The sequence below is a fragment of the Pygocentrus nattereri genome, chromosome 20, assembly GCF_015220715.1.
Source record: "Pygocentrus nattereri isolate fPygNat1 chromosome 20, fPygNat1.pri, whole genome shotgun sequence".
NCBI lineage: Eukaryota > Metazoa > Chordata > Actinopteri > Characiformes > Serrasalmidae > Pygocentrus > Pygocentrus nattereri.
The window spans coordinates 35,720,614-35,742,027 of record NC_051230.1 but is presented as its reverse complement, the minus strand read 5'-3'; the positions used below and the strand labels follow the sequence as shown (position 1 = coordinate 35,742,027).

Here is a 21,414-nt window from a genome sequence, read left to right as displayed (position 1 = left end):
TACCGAGGTCACGAAGAGGTACAGGACAAAGCTGCTTTACTTGGGGGGCAAAATGAATGAATTATGATTCTGTATTGGATGTGATAATAATGGGATTGGATTTTTTTGAGGAATTTCTATCATTGATTAAGATCATCTGTTTTGGAGAACCTTGTTGTTATATTTTTAATAATGCAATGTACTGTGATCATAGGGGTCATATTCTGTTATGTTATTTGAAAGGAATCATTTGGATACATCAGTACAGCAACCAGTCAAACTCTGAATTCAGAAAAAGCAGCAGCAGACTTTCAGCTAATTTATGTACACAATTATATATATATATATATATATATATATATATATATATATATATATATATATATATATATATATATATCCCTAACCGGGTGACCGCGGTCCTCTCTGTGTGGAGTTTGCATGTTCTCCCTGTGTCTGTGTGGGGTTCCTCCGGGTTCTCTGGTTTCCTCCCACAGTCCAAAGACATGCAGTCAGGCCAATTGAACATGCTAAATTGCCCCTAGGTGTGAGTGACTGTCTGCGTCTGTGTGTTTGCCCCGCGATGGACTGGCGACCTGTCCAGGGTGTATCCTGCCTTCCACCAATGACTGCTGGGATAGGCTCCAGTAACCCCCCCCCCCACACCCCCCCACCGCGACCGTGAGGGAGAAGCGGCTTAGAAAATGGATGGATGGATATACACATAATACAATATATACAATATGCCCAGTGTGACCTCCTCCTCAACACCAGTGTTGTTTTCATCACAAATTTCAGCGATTCCTCTTCAACACTACCAATGTTATTGCAATGAGTAGAGCCACAAATCCAGTCACGAGAGCAAATGTGGACAGGACTGACTTCCACATTGGCACATCAGACCTAAGATCACTGTCCAGGCTCTGCTGATCATCTACAACACAAAAGCATGTTGTGAGAAAACAGTCACAATAAAAAGCAACAATACATTGCTTAAGGTGCATCAACTACACTGAAGTACCTTGGACGGTCACTGTGTAGACGTGGATGACCTCTTTATTCTTGGTGTCCCTGATGGTATAAACTCCACTATCAGATGGAGTCACACCACTCAGCTTAAGAACGGCTGTGAGTGATGCTCTCTGACTGTAATCAGATTTACACTGTAGTGAGTGTTCATTCACTGTACAGATCTGACCACTGGATCGATTACCTGCATCTGTGCTGTTATAAATCACCTCCACTGGATCTGATACGTCCAAGTCCAGCATTAGAGTTTCACCATCCTTTAGCTGAACTGAGGAACTCAAGGCTGAGGAGAGAAAAAGAAAGATCACACATCAGATTACCAGAGGTGTGGACTCGAGCCGTATGACTTGTACTTCAGTTTGACTCGAGTCACGAATTTGATGACTTCAGACTCAACTCATCTGACTGCAGATGGCACTCTACACAGTCGATTATTTTTCATTTGAATCAACAGCATCGTTGTCAGAGCTCTTTCTGAGCTCATGCTCTGCCTATTTTATTTCGGAAGAGAAGTGAAGCGTTAGAGCTCAAGTTCACTGCTGCACCATTTAAGGTGGAACGGAAAATTCCAATAAGAAGCTGGTGATAAAAAGATTCTAACGTTCATCATCATTTTGCTGTCTTTCCTGCAAACTTTGTTTAACTGGGTCTAAATTTAATTTCAACTAGCGGTTGTTTTTAATGGGCTGAGCTAGTTTCTATTTTAATCCTGTGCATCCAACATTCCCAAAAACCCTCAAACATGATCTTCAAATATTGTTCTGTGTTTTTTTTTATGAAGTTCAGTAGCACTTTTAAAATCCTTTTGATGTGCAGTTGTATGGCTCTTTGTGTGTACAGTATGCCTGTCATGGTTATCTGTGTAAGATGGATTTTGTAGTTTGTTGGAAGTGTTGGGTGTTAATATACAGCCATACACTGCTAATAAGCTGGCTTTAAAAGGCTACAGCACTGTTACCTTTATTCAGTGTGTGACCTTAAATTAGTGAAGAATGCAGACTGACTTGTTAAGGACTCAGACATTTGGACTATTGACTTGGGTCTCGACTCAGGACTTGAATCAAGACTCGACTATGTGGACTCAGGTCTTGACTTGGGACTTGAGTGCGAAGACCTAAGATTTACATGTTACTTGCAACTCAGTGACTTGTTTCCACCACTGCAGATTACAAATCTGCATGTAAACCATAAAATGTCATTATTAAGGCGCAGCACCATAACAGAGTCTGAAAGAGCTGCATTTAAATCAGTAAAGAGGAAGAAAAACAGAAGAAGACACTCACGCTCAATCTGTAGACGCACATCACAGAGATCTTTACCATCACAGTCACTCGTGTACCAGCCTCTCTTACTGAATTCAACGTCAGTGATGATGAGAGACAGATTCCCCTTCAGGTACTGATCATGGATCATCTGATATCCCTCCTTCACTGATCTACATGAAGTCTGATCACACTCAGCCAGAACATCAGTGGATTTACTGAACTCAGTCCATCTGACCAAACCAGAACATCTCCCAGAGCAGGACAGAGTAGCAGAGTCATGAAGCTTCACATTCACTGGATCAACAGCTGATACAGACACCGAAAGACGAATTAACACAAAGAAACAATATAAAATCAGGAAAAAGGAAAACTGCACAATGACAAGCATTTACATTAGTTAGAAAAAGAAACATTTACCAAGTTATTCAAAGGTTGAAGATTATAAGGTTTCCCCTCTGTGGCATGCGCCTGCCCCTGGGCCCCTAACCATGATGGCCGCGAGGGCCAGCAAGAAGTGGGAACACCCAGAGGCAGCGACGGACCTCAGTGAGGGAGGGATGAGCAGCAGCAGCAACAAGAAGAGCTGAAAAGCTCCTGAGAAGACAGGACTGAGAAGTCTAGGTGAGAGACTGAGTGAAGAGCTGAAAAGCTCCAGAGAAGAAAGGACTGAGGAGACTAGGTAAGAGACTGAGTGAAGAGCTGAGACGCTCCACAGAAGAAAGGACTGAGAAGACTAGGTAAGAGACTGAGTGAAGAGCTGAGAAGCTCCACAGAAGAAAGGACTGAGAAGACTAGGTAAGAGACTGAGTGAAGAGCTGAGAAGCTCCACAGAAGAAAGGACTGAGAAGACTAGGTAAGAGACTGAGCGAAGAGCTGAAAAGCTCCAGAGAAGAAAGGACTGAGAAGTCTAGGTAAGAGACTGAGCGAAGAGCTGAGAAGCTCCAGAGAAGAAAGGACTGAGAAGTCTAGGTAAGAGACTGAGCGAAGAGCTGAGAAGCTCCAGAGAAGAAAGGACTGAGAAGTCTAGGTAAGACACTGAGCGAAGAGCTGAGAAGCTCCACAGAAGAAAGGACTGAGAAGTCTAGGTAAGAGACTGAGTGAAGAGCTGAGAAGCTCCACAGAAGAAAGGACTGAGAAGTCTAGGTAAGAGACTGAGTGAAGAGCTGAGAAGCTCCACAGAAGAAAGGACTGAGAAGTCTAGGTAAGAGACTGAGTGAAGAGCTGAGAAGCTCGAGAGAAGAAAGGACTGAGAAGACTAGGTAAGAGACTGAGTGAAGAACTGAGAAGCTCTAGAGAAGAAAGGACTGAGTGAAGAGCTGAAAAGCTCCAGAGAAGAAAGGACTGAGAAATCTAGGTAGAAGCCACTGAGAAGTGTGCGGCTTCGGTTTGGTTAGATTTGTTTTGTGTTGATTTAAACATGTGTTGATGTTATTTTTACTGTGATATATTTAAACATGATTGTCGAGATCTAGCAGTGTTATTTACATTTAAACATGTGGAGCAGTGTTTAAACAGATTTTTCATGGGCTTGACTCACTCCTATGTCTTATCCTCATCTTGTTTCTTAGAGAAGCACCAGTAAATTTATGCTGCACAAGCTAAAGCGAAATTCAGCAGTGATATTTATAAGAGGGTCTTTTCTTCCACACACTTACCAACAGGGAGTGTAGTGGTCAGTAAGATCAGGACACAGAGAGCAGAGCTGCAGGACTGCATGACGAACCTACAGACTCACAAAAATGACTTCATTCATTCTAAACATTGCCAATGTGGTTACAGAATAACAGAAATGTTGTTTGTTTGTTACTATTTCTATTTTACTATTTTCACAATTCACTATTGTGAATTTCCCCGCTGTGGGACTAATAAAGGATTATCTTATCTTATCTTATCTTATTATAGAAGTTTACTGCAGACACTAAGTAGGTTTATTACAGTCTGTCTTTAAAATGCTTTTCACACACAGTGTATAATTACAAAATGCTAATTAATTTACTAATATATTTAAAAATGATGCATTTACTTCTATGGAAATAATGCATTTCTCTGAAAATAAGTACACCCTAGTTTTACAAGCAGTATAACACAGCAAGTGAATTACAGTCCTGTTGATATTACAGTGTTTGACTTCTGCTTTGGCTCTCAACGAAGGCGGTCACACTTTCTCCCTCTTCTTTATCTTTCTTGCTTCGCTTCTGTGTCTAGTCTACTGTCTGAGCTCTTTACTGAGAGACTCTCTCCGCGCTGTTCTTCAAACCTAAAAAATGGATTTGATCAAATGGTCTCTCAACGCAATTGACTCCATCTTCTCGATGAGAAGTCCCGGTTCAGGGGAACCAGCCTGTCCTGCTGGAACGTTTGCAGCTGGCTACACGATGGACACGTGGGAGAGGTGGCATGTCGTGTGCCTGGCGGCTCTCTCCGTGGAGGATATTGAGGACGTCTGCCTATTCGGAACCATGATCACAGGTGTTTTGCTGATTGGATTAGGTATTGCCCTGGTGTATCTCGAAATACGTGGAATGAGGGCAGCTGTCCACGGCCCCTTGAAGCTGCCCGACATGATTGACTGTGGTGGGCAGAGCTGTCAACACTTAGACTATGACCGTAAGTCGTACCCTGGATAACATCGTGGAGAAGTTGGCGGCTTTGCAAAGGAAAATGGATTGTTTCAGTGACCAAAATGGCCAAATGAAGTGACCAAAATTAAGCCTGCAAAACCTTCTTATCTGCTTTCGGCTCCCCGTATCAGCGCGGGCCTTAGCTGGTACATCACATCTCCCCCAGAGGAACACTGCTGCGAGATGCTCTTCTATCCCTTCCCCCACTTCCCTGGATTCCTGATGATTGTTGACTCCACCTGGGTCCGATCAAGGTTGTCTCCATGGCAATTTGCTGTGTTATCGCCATACCACCCTGCGGACTGAGATACCTGGACTGTGATGCCGAGCAGGACGCCTTCTTCAGGTCACCCCCTCACTCCCTCCCCTTCCTCTTCCCAACGCCTTCGCCGCTTTTACCCCTCCGGTATGGCAGGACGGGTCTGTGATCAGCACCGAATTATGGCTGTAGAACCGGATGGCCGCTTGCTGTGCTGGGTTTGTCTGCACCCCACGCCCCCATCCCCGTTGTAAGGGGGGTATCTCCTCCCTTCCCCCATGTATTCTGTTTCTCTGTATTTTCTATCATTCCTGTCTTCCTTTCCTGTCTCCCCCCCTTGTCATATTGTATGTGCTTGGACGGGTTGATTATAATTTCGCTGGTTACTCTGGTGACTATGTGACAAAGGCTTCATATATCATATCATATAGAACTGAATTGTTAAAAGGAATGTTTTGGGTCAGTTATTGAATTTAATGATGCCTTGGTCAGGATTACAGTGAAGCATGGTGGTGTTGACACAAGACATCACAGTAGGTGGTCTAAACCAGTGCTCAGTGATATAATCGCCCCCTAATAGCCCCTGATTACGCTCATCCCAATGCATAGACCAATCCTGCATACATTTTTATTTTTATTCATGTATAACAGAAACCGCTATAATGAAAAAAATCTATGATAATAATCATTTTAAATGCTAAGCTAATACAAACACAGGATGGAGAGAAAAGGTTTAAAATAAAGCCTTCATCAGTTATCATCAATTTAAGTCCACACATTACGTAGTTCAACTGATAATAAAGGCAAGAAAATGACAGGAACCAGAATAACAACTGCATTTGACTGGAAATGACAAAAAGTGGGACAAACTAGACTGGAGAGCTGAACTGTGCAGTTACATGCCAAGTATCATAGAACACCAGGGGGCGCTTATCATAGTCATTGACCTACCGTTATTTAAAACCTGCCAGTTTAATAACTGTCCTACACCACCAGGGGGCGCTTATCATGAAGCCACTTACCACCGTTATGTAAAAGCTCACAGTACAGTACACTAAAGACTGTAATCCCTCAAATACAGAAACACAGACACTCTGCACCATCACACTTGATAAATCTGACACATCAGTCACATTAAACCACAATAACTTACTGAATTTACCAACAAGAGCTTCAGATCCGACACCGACTCCAAACAGAAACACAGAATCTCCAAACACACTTCATCTCTCAGCTCTGAGCTACTCACCGCTCTGCCTCTCTCACTGCATGGAGGACATCCATCCTGATGGTGGAAAGACCGTTTATTATCAGAATATCAGAAAAATTACAGAAGCATACAGCTGACTGCTGCTCAGTTCCTCCTGCGCTGACGCTGTTTACATCTATTGTTTTGGTCTTCTGTAAGCAGCGGGCAGGGCCTTCAGTTTGTACCCTTTCACTTTCAGTTCACAGTCAGAACTCTTCACAGTGGTGGTGATGGGAACCAGACGTCCCCCTCGAAGAGCTCCCTCACAGAAAGTTCCTGCATGAAAGGGTTATGACTTCACTGCCTGATGACTGATTAATTGAGATGGTTTTCCTAAACTGTATTTTTTTTTTTTGGAATCCATTTGTGTTGTAAGTCAAAATAGTCCCAAGACAGTTTTCAGATTTTCCACTATTTTCTATCATCAACGTTCATATAAACTCAGAAGACTCGTGTAGGTCTATACTTGTATAGCATTGCTGTGTTACTCTGAAAAATGTACGTCCATCACCATTTTCACTTTTCTTCATTTAATTTTTTTTTTCCTGAAGTTTCTTTTTCTGCTGACTGAAGGAAAAAATCAGGTTGAACTGGAGGATATAACGAAGCCCAAACTGGAGGACACGACGAAGCCTGAACTGGAGGACACGCCGAAGCCCGAACTGGAGGACACAACGAAGCCCGAACTGGAGGACACGCCGAAGCCCGAACTGGAGGATATAACGAAGCCCAAACTGGAGGATATAACGAAGCCCAAACTGGAGGATATAACGAAGCCCGAACTGGAGGACACGACGAAGCCCGAACTGGAGGACACGACAAAGCCCAAACTGGAGGATATAACGAAGCCCAAACTGGAGGATATAACGAAGCCCAAACTGGAGGATATAACGAAGCCCGAACTGGAGGACACGACGAAGCCCGAACTGGAGGACACGCCGAAGCCCGAACTGGAGGATATAACGAAGCCCAAACTGGAGGATATAACGAAGCCCGAACTGGAGGACACGACGAAGCCCGAACTGGAGGACACGACGAAGCCCGAACTGGAGGACACGACGAAGCCCGAACTGTAGGACACGACGAAGCCCGAACTGTAGGACACGACAAAGCCCGAACTGGAGGACACGACGAAGCCCACACTGACCTGTCAATCACTTTATAGATCACAGTACAGCCCCTTCCTCTTCTACAGAGACTGGACTGTCTGATCCACAGACCTGTCAATCACTTTATAGATCACCGTACGGCCCCATCCTCTTCTACAGAGACTGGACTGTCTGATCCACAGTTCATTTCTACCATTTCTTTATTCCTTACAGTTAAACAGCCTGTGTTACTGTGCCTTTAAGAATTATGTATGTAAATGAGCTTTGTTCTGATTGGATGTGCCTTGTTCAAAAAGCATTTCAAGCTGAAACACTCCTTATAACATCTGCGTGAGTGGGCAGGGCTAAAATGGTCTAAATGGTCTAATCTGTCACAGGTCATGAGGACTCCCAGTCCTGCTGTCCAGTGTGCAGCGGAGCTCCTTCCAGTAAAGAACAGTCACTCTGGGGGGATTTTACTGCAGATGTTGTGTTTACTGCAGAGTGAGCACCATCACTCACTCTGCCTCATTTTAACTTCACACCCTCAGTCTTTACGAGCTCAGACTGAGTTTTACTGAAATTAAAACACACACTTTAAATTAAAAGGCAAAGTTTAATTGGCTGCTAATAAAAATTTTTTTTAAAAAAACTACAAAAGTGTGCATTCATATTTTACTGCATAGATAACTGGAAGGTGTGGAGGACCCGTTTCACACACACTCACCTCTACACGCTCTGAACGACTTTATTTTGCTTTCTATTCCCACGTTAGAAACAAAGAACGAGAGGACCAATGAATAAAAAAGAATTTTATCCTTCCATTACGTACCAGTTTATGCTACATACACAACCATTGGTAGAGCTTCTTTTTCGTATGCAAAGTAGCTGATTTGGCTGTTATCCAGCTGGAATGGATGGATGTGTGTAGACCTTGGCTGTGTTTACACTAGCAGCCCCTTCACCTCCCTGTGTACAATGATCAAAATGTAACTTACTCTGAATCAGAACGTCTGCCAAATGTAGGCGTGTCTGACCTGTAGTCCACACAGAGGGAGTCAATGTGAGTGTGTGAAACAGGCCTAAGGCACTCAGTCTTAATAAGTGTTACCTTGTCTTACTTCAGCCTCATTAAACAGCACAGAATTACAAATGAAATTAAAGCAGGCACAGAAAGTATTTCTACAGCATAGACAGAAATTCTATATCAATAACAAAATATTCACACAAGCAACCTAAAAACATTAACTTCTTATAGATAAACAGCTTTGGCAGAAAATAAAGACACTTCATAATACTGAGCACCCTCTGCAAAAACAAAAGACATTTACAGGCATAAAAACAAACATTAAAAAAAATCCCTGCACCAAACCTGCCAGGTGAACTGTAACCTCAGGCAGGAAAGATAGGAGCATACATTCAGAAAGCTTAAGATCATCCTAACAAAACACAGCAGATGATGAATCTAGCTCCAGTGACTGTGGACCTCCTGCTTCTATCACTGACCAATACAAATCCACTGCTCACATTTCCTTTCATTATTCCAATCTTAAAATAAATGAGCCAGCAGCAAACACGTCTCAAACACCAAGCTGCATATTTCAGCACTGGTCCTATGAACCTACGCCTCCTTGGGCTGATTCAAGTAGTACAAGATTATGGAGGACGGCTTTAGTAACGAGTGATGATGATCGTGCAATTAAGGACTGGCAGTATATTAAACACTAAAGCCGAAACAACAAATCAAAACTTCATGACTTTGAAATTAAAAATTGGTGAATAGATGTTCCATCATGAGATAATGCTGAACTATCAGCTCAATGAACCGCCCACTCCAGCATATTCATATCATACCATACGCTGCTCCCACCTCTGTCATGATTAGTCATGATTTTCTGCATTTGATTTTAATTTAAAATAGTGAGGCCCAGCATTGTGTCGATGAGCTGAGTGCATCGTTACACCTTTACAGCTTGTTCTTCTTACAGCTTATTTTTGTCCTATGGCATTAGATTAATACTAAAATCATCCCAATCTGGACATGGCACCATCAACCAGCTCACTTTAACACCAAAGACATGAATGGCAGACATTAGCATATCAAAATTATACCGTTTTCATTTTTATATTTTATGTGATAAACAAGCTGGTGTCTCCTATGGCAGTTTAATTGACGCTTAACAAATACTTCAGCTAACAATCATTCTCTTACTCTCCCCTCGTCTGCAGGACTGAAATTCAGATTAAGGCCAACCATTAATTGGCTGTGCAAAACAGACATTTGTGTGGGGAGATGAAATGCTGAGTAAAGGGATAAAGCCTTACAGGTGTTTTTTGATCAAACATCAGGTAGTTGTGTATCTAAACATGCCTATTGAAATTCATTCAAGTAATAAATTATTCTTCTTCCATTCAAAAGTGCAGTGCCATATAAATCTACAGGGAGCTTATTCTTTGATCTGTATAAGTAAAAGGGGCAGTGGAAGAGAGAAGATGTATCTGAAGCTTGTTTACTGCACTTAAAAACAATTAAAAATCCAATCAGGAATGATCTGCAGCCCATAACAGTCCTTCAGCCACACTGGTCAACAGCCTGCACTCCAACTCCATTCACTCCTCTGATTCTTCATTTTCTAGATTAGCTAGACCTCCCACCACATCACACTACCAAGCTACCAGGCATATCTGGATTAAGATCTTGGCAGTCAAAGAGCACTTAAGATTGAGCTCACGCTTCTGACCTACAGACATCAAAACTTTGGCCTGTTAAGGGGTTGAGAGTTTTAGTAAAAACTTCTAAAGACAGGTTCATGAACAGCAGTAAGTGCTGGACTCTTCACACTGATGCATAGAAGTAACCACTCTCACATACATAGGGATGTAAAAACAAGAGAGCAAGAAAAAGAAAAGCAAAGATTAAGAATCATCTCAGACTTGTTGGTCATTACTGGGCTCTGCCAGTCTCTGCTGTTCTTCTCTTCTGTTATTAGGCCATCCATTCATTGGAACCTGGTTAGCATTTCCATTCATATGAGGTTCTTCTGGATGCAGCTGGTCTTTACTCTTCAGATGTTTGATCTTCACCACCAATATCACACATGCAGGAAGAAGCACAGCCACTGCCACAGCCAGCACAATCAGCACAGGAACCATCCACCCAGGCAGAGCAGCTTCCTGATCTTTGCAACTGCACGGCTCACAATCTATAAAACAAACACAGACATAAAAAACATACTGTGAGCTTCATTCACGCTGTTTAACTCCAGGGACGTCTGTTTATAAAGTTTGAATATATCTAATTATGCAGGATTCATTAGGCTAGTTTTAGAATAGTGAAGACATCAAAGCTATGAAAAAGCCTCGTTATGCAGTGATCAAAAAGTGTTAAACTAAAACATTTAATCTTGTTACAAATGTTCCATTTTAGATCCTTCAGAATAGCCTTGCCCTCTTTGCCCTGATTCAGCTTTACACACTAATAGTGTTTCTCAAGCAGCTTCATGAGGAGACACCTGAGATGCTTTTCCAGCAGGACTGATAAACACATGACATTCATTTGAGTCCAAAATGACAGGGGGGGGGGTTTCCTCACACCTTTATACCTAAATGTGTAATAACACAAAAATATTCAAATGTGTGTCCAAGCTTCTGACTGGTAACTGACACCATGTAGCATGTTTACATTCTGTTGCAGAAGGGTTTGAGATCACTCCTAGGGGGCTACCATCCAGCAGTTTGGCGATGTACCTGTAAAAACTCACTATTCGTATCCGTAACAGAAAACCAGGAGCAGCTTAACCACCAAAAACTGAGCTGGACATCAGCCTTCCAGCACAGGAGTTAAAGTCCTGATCTACTCTAATATTCCAGCTGAAGTGTAGCACATTATAAAATCACTGTGTAATCACTACAGTAGGATCTCTATAGACTATAGCGTACCTGATGGAGCAGCGCGTCGAGAGCGCCTACGAGTCTGTCCCTGTGCTTCAGAATCATCACCATCACCTGATAAGATACCACAACAACATCACAATGTAAGACCTCAAACTGGAGTTAAACACATTTCAGCAGTTCCAGCAGAAACCACTCATCCTCTGGGTAGTTTAGCATCTCCACTCTTCTGTAGAAAATTACAACTGTATGTTATATTAATCATACAGCGTTTATTTCAGTGATTCAGATTAAGACAGAATTGAGGCTTGCGGTGTGATATTGTTGTAATAACTGATCTTTCCCAATAGTGTAATGAGTATGAAGCACGGGAGAGGCCGAGTTACACAGAGGATCTGATATACTACAGATACAACACGTGAAAGGCAATGACCTGCATTAAACCCATGGCAGCGGTTTGGTCAACACTGTTGTCTGGTCTGGAATTCAAATTCCTGTTAAAAGCTCGTAGTGCCGTACTATTTAATTCAGCTCCACCTTGCTAATGACTGCTGCTGCCACTCAGCCATCACCTGCACAGGGCAGTACAACAGTAATACAGCGTCGGTCTGTATTTTACATTCACTATTCAACGCTGAAATGGTCTGAAGTGTAACAGCAGAGCGATGCGACTTGCAGCAGCAGCTAAGCTACACTCTTAAGGATGGTTCTTTCAGGATTCGTTCGTAAAGAAGAAGGTTCTGTACAGTTCTGTACCCTCAAAAGAACTCTCTGTATGAATTTGAACGAGGCATGATAGTGGGTGCCAGACGGATGGAACGTTCCATTTCCGAAGTTGTGCAGGCATTTCAAGCCTCAGTGTTACGTGTACCAAGAGTACATCACAGAAGGCGTAACCACCCACAGTGGACAATGCAGTGGCTGTCCACAGGTGCTTAATGATCGTGACTGGTGGCGTCTGGCTAGAATTGTCTGTGTGAACAGACAAGCGACCCTGGCAGAAATCACATCTACATTCAATGCAGGAGGCCCCACACGCATCATGCATGTCCCACAGGTCAGGGTAGCATTCTTCAGCTTCCATGAGACATGGGAGCAGAAGACAACCTGGGTGCCTCTGTTAAAACAACAACAATCATCTGGACTCTAGAGGACTGGCAACATGTGGCATGATGGTCGGGTTCTTGTGTGGGCAAGACCCCATGAAGCCATGGACTCCATTCACCAGGGTCCATTCACACCAGGGATCCTGCACCTACAAATACCACAGTGCTGGGTGAGGCTATCCGGACAGCATGGTTCAACATCCCTCCAGACGTCTTCTGTCCACTTGTGGAATCAACGTCATTTTGAGTTGCTGCACTTTAGCAGGCTAGAGGGGTCCTACGCCATACTAGTTCCTGTCCCAGGTCTTTTGTCATGTCAGTGTATGTTTAGCAAATAACCTACATTTGTAAAAGTATAAATGATGTCCGGCTTAGTGAAGTGCAAGACGGCACCCACTGGACATGGCATCAATTGCAATTCCCAAGTGCATGGCTGGTTCAATATTCAGCACAGCAATGTCAGACAGTCTCTCCTGAATGTTTCTCATGTAGGTTTTCAATCGACGCAAGAAAGAAAAGGTCCTTTCGCATGATGCGCTGCTCATTGACACGGTCAAGAGGCATCTGAAGAGGTTACCAATGTTCACTAAGCTATCGCCCAGATCTGACACTTTATGCTAAGCACTGATCAAAGCCCATTTTATCTGATGGCATAGCGCTAAAGAGGGAGAGCTCTGCACTCGTCCCAATCCATAGCGACATCAAACAAATGCCAGGTCTGCTTCAGTGTGCGTCCTAGAGCTGAGAACGTTGTTCAGTGATTTTAGGATTTCCACGTCATGAAACCGATCACAGATTTCTTGAATGGCTTTGTCCAGTACATTAAAACAGTAGTGACCCACAGCTGAGCGTCTGATCCAGTCTCCGTCACTGGTCTCAACCGTGAGCTTCCAGAGTTTTTCTAAGTCTCTATCTGTTCCCACTGCTAGCAGAGTAGACACTGTGCTCCTAGCGAGGCTCTCGACCACAGCATAATTTAAATTTGGACAGTTGCACAGCATCAGAACGCAGGCTGCCCCCTCTCGCCGTGTAGATGTTAATACTCAATTTAAAGTGAGTTACGAACATTTTAGCAGGAGTAAATGCCCCTCCTTGTCCCCCGTAAATGTTGCCCATGCCGAAATCTATAAACTTAGATTTTTTTCCTAATGCCATTATATATTGATTATATATATTATATATATTGATCGTTCAAAGCCATTAACGAATACTATGACAAAGTTTCAGCATCTACTGTTCAGCTACTGACAAGCAGGAGTCTGGGGCGATGTAACAGGTACTTCAATATCATGAAGCCAGTAGTTGTTTCCGTTTTGTTGCCCTGCACTTCTTACAGTTTTGTTCCCTTGGGTGGTCATTTTCTGTTTCACTAAATTTATTTAAATAAAAAATGACTCTGTAAAAGGAATTGCATGTATTCAAGTTTGTCAATCAGCTTTGTTTAGGTTGCCGTGAACTCCCCCAGCCACATTGGTAACGACATACACCACATCCAACTCTACTGCTTAGGCTGTAAAAAATGATTCATACCTTTGACAGTCACTGTGAAGACATGAACAGCATCTTCATTCCTTTTGTCCATTACAGTGTAAACTCCACTATCAGATGGAGTCACTTCTTTCAGCTCAAGAGCCGACGTCAGTGATGCTCTCTGTGTGTATTCAGGTTCACAGTTTGTTGATCGCCCAGCCACTGTACAGATCTGACCGCTGGATGGTCCAGCTGCACCTGTGATGTTATAAATCACCTCCACTGGATCTGGAATGTCCAAATTCAGCATCAGAGATCCACCAGGCCTTATCTGAACTGTGGTCTTTAAAGCTGAGAAGAAAAACAATCAGGAACTTCATTAATTGACTGCAAATCTGATACAAACTTTAATATGTAAACGAGTAATAGTTCTGGTCAGTAACTTTCCACGAAGAGAAGAGACGGACACTTACGCTCAATCTGAAGATTCACATCACAGACGTCTTTCCCATCACAGTGACACGTGTACCTGTGTTTCTTACTGAAATCAGCGTCAGTGATGATGAGAGAGAGATTCCCCTTCAGGTACTGATCATAGATCATCTGATATCCCTCCTTCACTGATCTACATGAAGTCTGATCACACTCAGCCAGAGTGTCACTGCGTTTGTGGAACACAGTCCATCTGACCAAACCAGAGCATCTCTCAGAGCAGGACAGAGTAGCCGTCTCGTTATAGTTCACCTTCACTGGAGTAACAGCCGATTTAGACCCTGAAAGAGGAAATCAAACACACTGTTTTGTGTGTACATGTAGGATAAATAAAAACCGCTTGAAAACAAAGACAAATGTAAAATGTTTAAGGAGGGACTGTGCAGCTCTTACCAACAGTGAGTGTGATGATCAGTGAGATCAGGACACAGAGAGCAGAACCGCAGGACTGCATGACTGACCTACACACACACACACACACACACACACACACACAAACACACACAAACACACACAAACACCATCAGTACTGACCAGGAGTAACAGGAGAGGATGGATGACTAAAAACTACCACTAGATTCTCCAGTGAACCAGCAGCAGAGGTGTTCAGGAATTTTGAACAAAATAAACAGATTCCTCCCTCTGGACAAACGACACTGAACAAAAACGAACACTTATTAAATATTTTACTGAAACTGTGGAAAAACAAGAAGAGTCGTAAAACGTATTTCCTCACATTAGTATCTGCTGTGACCGCCGTGTGCCTCTAGCAGCGCAACACATTTCTAGGAAAATAATCCCTGATTAAAACAACAACAATCAATCTCCTGCTAAATGGGAGCAAAACTATTTTTTATATATATTTTCAACATAAACGCTTCTTGGTGGAGTCAATGGGTTTTTCTGTTCTCTCTAAGTTCAAGGAAATGTTAAAAGGGCTGGCTGACCATTTTCTAAATCATGACCACTTAGGTTAAGACAATATAAAAACACTCCTGAAGCCAGATTTCTAAATTGAAGGTTTCCTCAAGTCTGGATGAGTCATGGGGTATTCCCTCTGACACAGACTACTACTACTACTACGGACAGAGTCAGTGGACACTTTATATATATTCTTCCTCTGTAAATTCCCAAAAGGAATTCACAGCGTGATTTTAGCCCATTTTTAAACACAATTACAAACACTTCCCCAGTACAGGTGCAGAGACACAGACTAACAAACTGAGATGAAAAAAAAAACTACTGCTTAGCAACCATCTAGGACGCCATAGCAACCACTCAGCAACTGCTAAGCAACCATCTAGGATGCCGTAGCAACTGCCCAACAACTGCTAAACAACCATCTAGGATGCTGTAGCAAACACCCAACAACTGCTTAGCAGCCACATAGGACATCAAACCAATCATTTTACAACCACCTAAGACACCATATAAATTACCTAGCAACTGCTTAGCAACCACCTAGGACACCATAGGACTTGCCTAGCAGTTGCTCAGGAACCGCCTAGCAACCAATTAGCAAGCACCCAGGACATGTTTGGCTCTAATCTTTAGAAGTAAAGCTCTTGAGGTGATGCTGAGCGTTTCTCAGCCCTTCAGTACACAAAAAGGGGGCTTTCAGCTCTGACGCATGTAGGAGTTAGTATTTCGTTTCTTTGTATTTTGCAGAAAAGGAAATGGTGCTTTTGTAATTGTTTGTTGTTTAAAGAGAATAAAATACCTGCACTGCACCGTTACATCCAGCCAAAGACACATTACTCTAACAGTCTCTCTCTCCCTTCACTGTTGTGTCTGTCTCTCTCTCTCTCCCTTCACTGTTGTGTCTGTCTCTCTCTCTCTCTCCCTTCACTGTTCTGTCTGTCTCTCTCTCTCTCTCCCTTCACTGTTGTGTCTGTCTCTCTCTCTCCCTTCACTGTTGTGTCTGTCTCTCTCTCTCTCTCCCTTCACTGTTGTGTCTGTCTCTCTCTCTCTCTCCCTTCACTGTTGTGTCTGTCTCTCTCTCTCTCTCCCTTCACTGTTGTGTCTGTCTCTCTCTCTCTCCCTTCACTGTTGTGTCTGTCTCTCTCTCTCTCTCCCTTCACTGTTGTGTCTCTCTCTCTCTCTCCCTTCACTGTTGTGTCTGTCTCTCTCTCTCTCTCCCTTCACTGTTGTGTCTGTCTCTCTCTCTCTCCCTTCACTGTTGTGTCTCTCTCTCTCTCTCTCTCCCTTCACTGTTGTGTGTCTGTCTGTCTCTCTCTCTCCCTTCACTGTTGTGTGTGTGTGTCTGTCTCTCTCTCTCTCTCTCTCTCTCTCTCTCTCTCTCTCTCCCTTCACTGTTGTGTGTCTCTCTCTCTCTCTCCCTTCACTGTTGTGTGTCTGTCTCTCTCTCTCTCTCCCTTCACTGTTGTGTGTGTGTGTCTGTCTCTCTCTCTCTCTCTCTCTCTCCCTTCACTGTTGTGTGTCTCTCTCTCTCTTCACTGTTGTGTGTGTGTCTCTCTCTCTCTCTCTCTCTCTCTCTCCCTTCACTGTTGTGTCTCTCTCTCTTCACTGTTGTGTGTGTGTCTCTCTCTCTCTCCCTTCACTGTTGTGTCTCTCTCTCTCTCTCTCTCTCTCTCTCCCTTCACTGTTGTGTGTGTGTCTCTCTCTCTCTCTCCCTTCACTGTTGTGTGTGTCTGTCTCTCTCTCTCTCCCTTCACTGTTGTGTGTGTCTGTCTCTCTCTCTCTCCCTTCACTGTTGTGTGTCTGTCTCTCTCCCTTCACTGTTGTGTGTGTCTGTCTCTCTCTCTCTCCCTTCACTGTTGTGTGTGTCTCTCTCTCTCTCTCTCCCTTCACTGTTGTGTGTGTCTCTCTCTCTCTCTCTCCCTTCACTGTTGTGTGTGTCTGTCTCTCTCTCTCTCCCTTCACTGTTGTGTGTGTCTGTCTCTCTCTCTCTCCCTTCACTGTTGTGTGTCTGTCTCTCTCTCTCTCTCCCTCTCTCCCTTCACTGTTGTGTCTCTCTCTCTCTCTCTCTCCCTTCACTGTTGTGTGTCTGTCTCTCTCTCTCTCTCTCCCTTCACTGTTGTGTCTCTCTCTCTCTCTCTCTCTCTCCCTTCACTGTTGTGTGTCTGTCTCTCTCTCTCTCTCTCTCCCTTCACTGTTGTGTCTCTCTCTCTTCACTGTTGTGTGTGTCTCTCTCTCTCTCCCTTCACTGTTGTGTGTGTCTCTCTCTCTCTCCCTTCACTGTTGTGTCTCTCTCTCTTCACTGTTGTGTGTGTGTGTCTCTCTCTCTCTCCCTTCACTGTTGTGTGTGTCTCTCTCTCTCTCTCTCTTTCTCTCTCTCTCTCTCTCTCTCTCTCTCTCCCTTCACTGTTGTGTGTCTGTCTCTCTCTCTCCCTTCACTGTTGTGTGTGTGTCTCTCTCTCTCCCTTCACTGTTGTGTGTGTCTCTCTCTCTCTCTCTCCTTTCACTGTTGTGTGTGTCTGTCTCTCTCTCTCTCCTTTCACTGTTGTGTGTGTCTGTCTCTCTCTCTCTCCTTTCACTGTTGTGTGTGTCTGTCTCTCTCTCTCTCCCTTCACTGTTGTGTGTGTCTCTCTCTCTCTCTCTCCCTTCACTGTTGTGTGTCTGTCTCTCTCTCTCTCCCTTCACTGTTGTGTGTCTGTCTCTCTCTCCCCCTCTCCCTTCACTGTTGTGTGTGTGTCTGTCTCTGTCTCTCTCTCTCTCTCTCTCTCTCTCTCTCTCTCCCTTCACTGTTGTGTGTCTGTCTCCCTCCCTCTCCCTTCACTGTTGTGTGTGTCTGTCTCTCTCTCTCTCCCTTCACTGTTGTGTGTCTGTCTCTCTCTCTCTCCCTTCACTGTTGTGTGTGTCTCTCTCTCTCTCTCTCCCTTCACTGTTGTGTGTCTGTCTCTCTCTCCCCCTCTCCCTTCACTGTTGTGTGTGTGTCTGTCTGTCTCTCTCTCTCTCTCTCTCTCTCTCTCTCCCTTCACTGTTGTGTGTGTGTCTCTCTCTCTCTCCCTTCACTGTTGTGTCTCTCTCTCTCTCTCTCTCTCCCTTCACTGTTGTGTGTCTGTCTCTCTCTCTCTCCCTTCACTGTTGTGTGTGTCTCTCTCTCTCTCTCTCCCTTCACTGTTGTGTGTCTGTCTCTCTCTCCCCCTCTCCCTTCACTGTTGTGTGTGTGTCTGTCTCTCTCTCTCTCTCTCTCTCTCTCTCTCTCTCTCTCTCTCCCTTCACTGTTGTGTGTGTGTCTCTCTCTCTCTCCCTTCACTGTTGTGTCTCTCTCTCTCTCTCTCTCTCCCTTCACTGTTGTGTGTGTCTCTCTCTCTCTCTCTCCCTTCACTGTTGTGTGTCTGTCTCTCTCTCTCTCCCTTCACTGTTGTGTGTGTCTCTCTCTCTCTCTCTCCCTTCACTGTTGTGTGTCTGTCTCTCTCTCCCCCTCTCCCTTCACTGTTGTGTGTGTGTCTGTCTCTCTCTCTCTCTCTCTCTCTCTCTCTCTCTCTCTCTCTCTCCTTCACTGTTGTGTCTCTCTCTCTCTCTCTCTCTCCCTTCACTGTTGTGTGTCTGTCTCTCTCTCTCTCTCCCTTCACTGTTGTGTCTCTCTCTCTCTCTCTCTCTCCCTTCACTGTTGTGTGTGTCTCTCTCTCTCTCTCTCCCTTCACTGTTGTGTGTCTGTCTCTCTCTCTCTCCCTTCACTGTTGTGTGTGTCTCTCTCTCTCTCTCTCCCTTCACTGTTGTGTGTCTGTCTCTCTCTCCCCCTCTCCCTTCACTGTTGTGTGTGTGTCTGTCTCTCTCTCTCTCTCTCTCTCTCTCTCTCTCTCTCTCCCTTCACTGTTGTGTGTGTGTCTCTCTCTCTCTCCCTTCACTGTTGTGTCTCTCTCTCTCTCTCTCTCTCCCTTCACTGTTGTGTGTCTGTCTCTCTCTCCCCCTCTCCCTTCACTGTTGTGTGTGTGTCTGTCTCTCTCTCTCTCTCTCTCTCTCTCTCTCTCTCTCTCTCTCTCTCTCTCTCTCTCTCTCTCTCTCTCTCTCCCTTCACTGTTGTGTGTCTGTCTCTCTCTCCCCCTCTCCCTTCACTGTTGTGTGCGTGTCTGTCTCTCCCCCTTCACTGTTGTCTCTCTCTCAGTAGCCACGTTTAGACGCAGCCTGATAATCCGGTAATAATCCCACTAACAGCTCCATCGGAATAGAATACGTCCATGTAAACACCTCAATCGGATTAGTCTATTCCGATTGAGGTGTTTCCATGGACGTATTCTATTACAGCTTCTATCCGATTGACTGAGGTGGGTAATCCTCTAAATAATCCGTTAAATAGAAGAATAATAAACGCCTGAATCCGATTATACTCCAACGTCAGAGCGAAGGGTTAATACCGGTCAACACGGCGGAGCAGAGACTGGTCTGCAGAGGAGACGAGGTTCATACTCCGAGCTTTAAAAGACGGCGGCGGGGCGGACGGCCAGCTTCTGTGTGTCAGAACACGACGTCTTCCTTTATAAGTGCGAGTGAAGGAGGCTGACTGGATCTCACGTGATGTTCGCTGTCATGGTAACTGTCACTCTCAGCGCAGCTACGCGCACGAGCGTCGTTCTGCACCGGCTTGCTTGTAGTGCGCACGGAAACGAAGATTTTCACCAGACTGCTGAGCAGAGTGAGACAAACACCTCAATCGGTAATCCGACTGTTTTCAATCGCATTGGCGAAAACCTTGGCATGTAAACACAGACACTGTCGCTCTCACTCTCCCTCGGTGTCGCTCTCACTCTCCCTCTTTCACCCTGTCAGCGCAACAACATGAACACGCCGCTGAAGTTTGCTTCTCCGTTCCACCTTAAAATGGTGTGTCGGCTTCTGCCGCCGCTGAAGCCGGCGCTGTGCTAACCGCTGCAGTTTAAGGTGGAACGGGAAATTCGAAAGACAAGATAGAAGCCAAATTAGCCTTGTTTCAAAGAAACAGTGGAATCGACGACCAACGTGAATCAGTGCAGCAGGACGCCGCTGAGCCCTGAAGTATTTCGGTGTGTGCATCACTAAAGTTCAACATCTCAGGCCGTTTTCTCCTAGTAGCTAGCCTAGCTGCTAAGCTATCTAGCTAGCAAGACCGCTAGTCGGGCCGTTCATTTAATATCTGTAATAAAAACAAGGCAGTGATTAACGCCGTTGACCACGACTATCTGCATGACCGTTCCCCTCTTACACATATCGCCACTCGCCTGGACAGAAGCTGCCGAAAAGCCCACGGCCAGTAACCGAGATGGCCGGAGACCCGGTTAGCCGAGGTTAGCTTGAAGTTTCCTGCTGAACTTCAGCGCAGCGGCGAGAGCCTCACAGCTCACCCCTCACAGCTCCTTCAGAAACCCAGAACACACAACCCCGCCACAGGAGCACTTACTGCAAGGCTGTAGGCGATTTTGTAGAGCGGGGAGATGTTTTTTCGGGACCCTCGGTCTTCTCGAAACTACCTAACGTTACTGTTACAGACCTGAGCTTTGTTGATACAGCTGTGAAATGTGTCGATGCAATGACTCGGTTCCTCGCTTTAAACTCTAGCCAAGTACATCCCCAATTCCAATGAAGTTGGGACGTTGTGTAAAACATAAATAAAAACAGAAAACGATGATTTGCAAATCCTTTTCAACCGATATTCAATTGAACACACTACAAAGACGAGATATTTAATGTTCAAACGGATAAACTTTGTTTTTTGCAAATATTCACTCATTTTGAATTCGATGCCTGCAACACGTTCCAGAGAAGTTGGGACAGGGGCGTGTTTCCCACTGTGTTACATCACCTTTCCTTTAACACTCAATAAGCGTTTGGGAACTGAGGACACGGATTGTTGAAGCTTTGTAGGTGGAATTCTTTCCCATTCCTGCTTGATGTACAGCTTCAGCTGCTCAGCAGTCCGGGGGTCTCCGCTGTCGTATTTTGAGCTTCATAACGCGCCACACATTTTCAATGGGAGACGGTCTGAACTGCAGGCAGTCCAGTCTAGTACCCGCACTCTTTCACTA

The 21,414-nt window shown here is 44.5% G+C and overlaps 2 protein-coding genes across 4 annotated transcripts; both read right to left on the bottom strand.

Moving 5' to 3' along the window:
- Nucleotides 1-666: 666 nt before the first annotated feature.
- Nucleotides 667-6,556, bottom strand: LOC108414606. Its single transcript, XM_017687491.1, has 5 exons — nucleotides 6,403-6,556; nucleotides 3,929-3,996; nucleotides 2,292-2,579; nucleotides 1,001-1,291; nucleotides 667-913 (listed from the first exon to the last, which is right to left on the bottom strand). Exons 1-5 carry the CDS (start codon nucleotides 6,435-6,437, stop codon nucleotides 774-776), a joined length of 822 nt encoding a protein of 273 aa, XP_017542980.1. The 5' UTR covers nucleotides 6,438-6,556; the 3' UTR covers nucleotides 667-773.
- A 1,530-nt stretch (nucleotides 6,557-8,086) lies between these two features.
- Nucleotides 8,087-20,975, bottom strand: LOC108414607. Of its 3 annotated transcripts, none has more exons than XM_037531898.1 (6): nucleotides 20,790-20,975; nucleotides 14,843-14,910; nucleotides 14,431-14,730; nucleotides 14,018-14,308; nucleotides 11,430-11,495; nucleotides 8,087-10,693 (listed from the first exon to the last, which is right to left on the bottom strand). In XM_037531898.1, exons 2-6 carry the CDS (start codon nucleotides 14,901-14,903, stop codon nucleotides 10,419-10,421), a joined length of 993 nt encoding a protein of 330 aa, XP_037387795.1. In that variant the 5' UTR covers nucleotides 14,904-14,910; nucleotides 20,790-20,975; the 3' UTR covers nucleotides 8,087-10,418. The 3 variants fall into 3 exon arrangements, with proteins under 3 accessions (XP_037387795.1, XP_037387794.1, XP_037387796.1); XM_037531897.1 differs by lacking the exon at nucleotides 20,790-20,975 and adding an exon at nucleotides 19,771-20,035; XM_037531899.1 differs by lacking the exons at nucleotides 11,430-11,495; nucleotides 20,790-20,975 and adding an exon at nucleotides 19,771-20,036.
- Between the last annotated feature and the right edge of the window lie 439 nt (nucleotides 20,976-21,414).

Excerpts from the sequence above, each read along its gene's own strand:
- LOC108414606 (XM_017687491.1), bottom strand. The coding sequence starts at position 6,437 with ATGGATGTCCTCCATGCAGTGAGAGAGGCAGAGCG. Across the intron at positions 3,997-6,402 it reads GCAGTGAGAGAGGCAGAGCG|GTTCGTCATGCAGTCCTGCA; the intron begins GTGAGTAGCTCA and ends GTGAGTCTGTAG. Across the intron at positions 1,292-2,291 it reads TGTGCGTCTACAGATTGAGC|CCTTGAGTTCCTCAGTTCAG; the intron begins GTGAGTGTCTTC and ends TTCTCTCCTCAG.
- LOC108414607 (XM_037531897.1), bottom strand. The coding sequence starts at position 19,820 with ATGAACCTCGTCTCCTCTGCAGACCAGTCTCTGCTCCGCCGTGTTGAC. Across the intron at positions 14,911-19,770 it reads CTGCTCCGCCGTGTTGACCG|GTCAGTCATGCAGTCCTGCG; the intron begins GTATTAACCCTT and ends GTGTGTGTGTAG. Across the intron at positions 10,694-11,429 it reads TCGACGCGCTGCTCCATCAG|ATTGTGAGCCGTGCAGTTGC; the intron begins GTACGCTATAGT and ends TTTGTTTTATAG.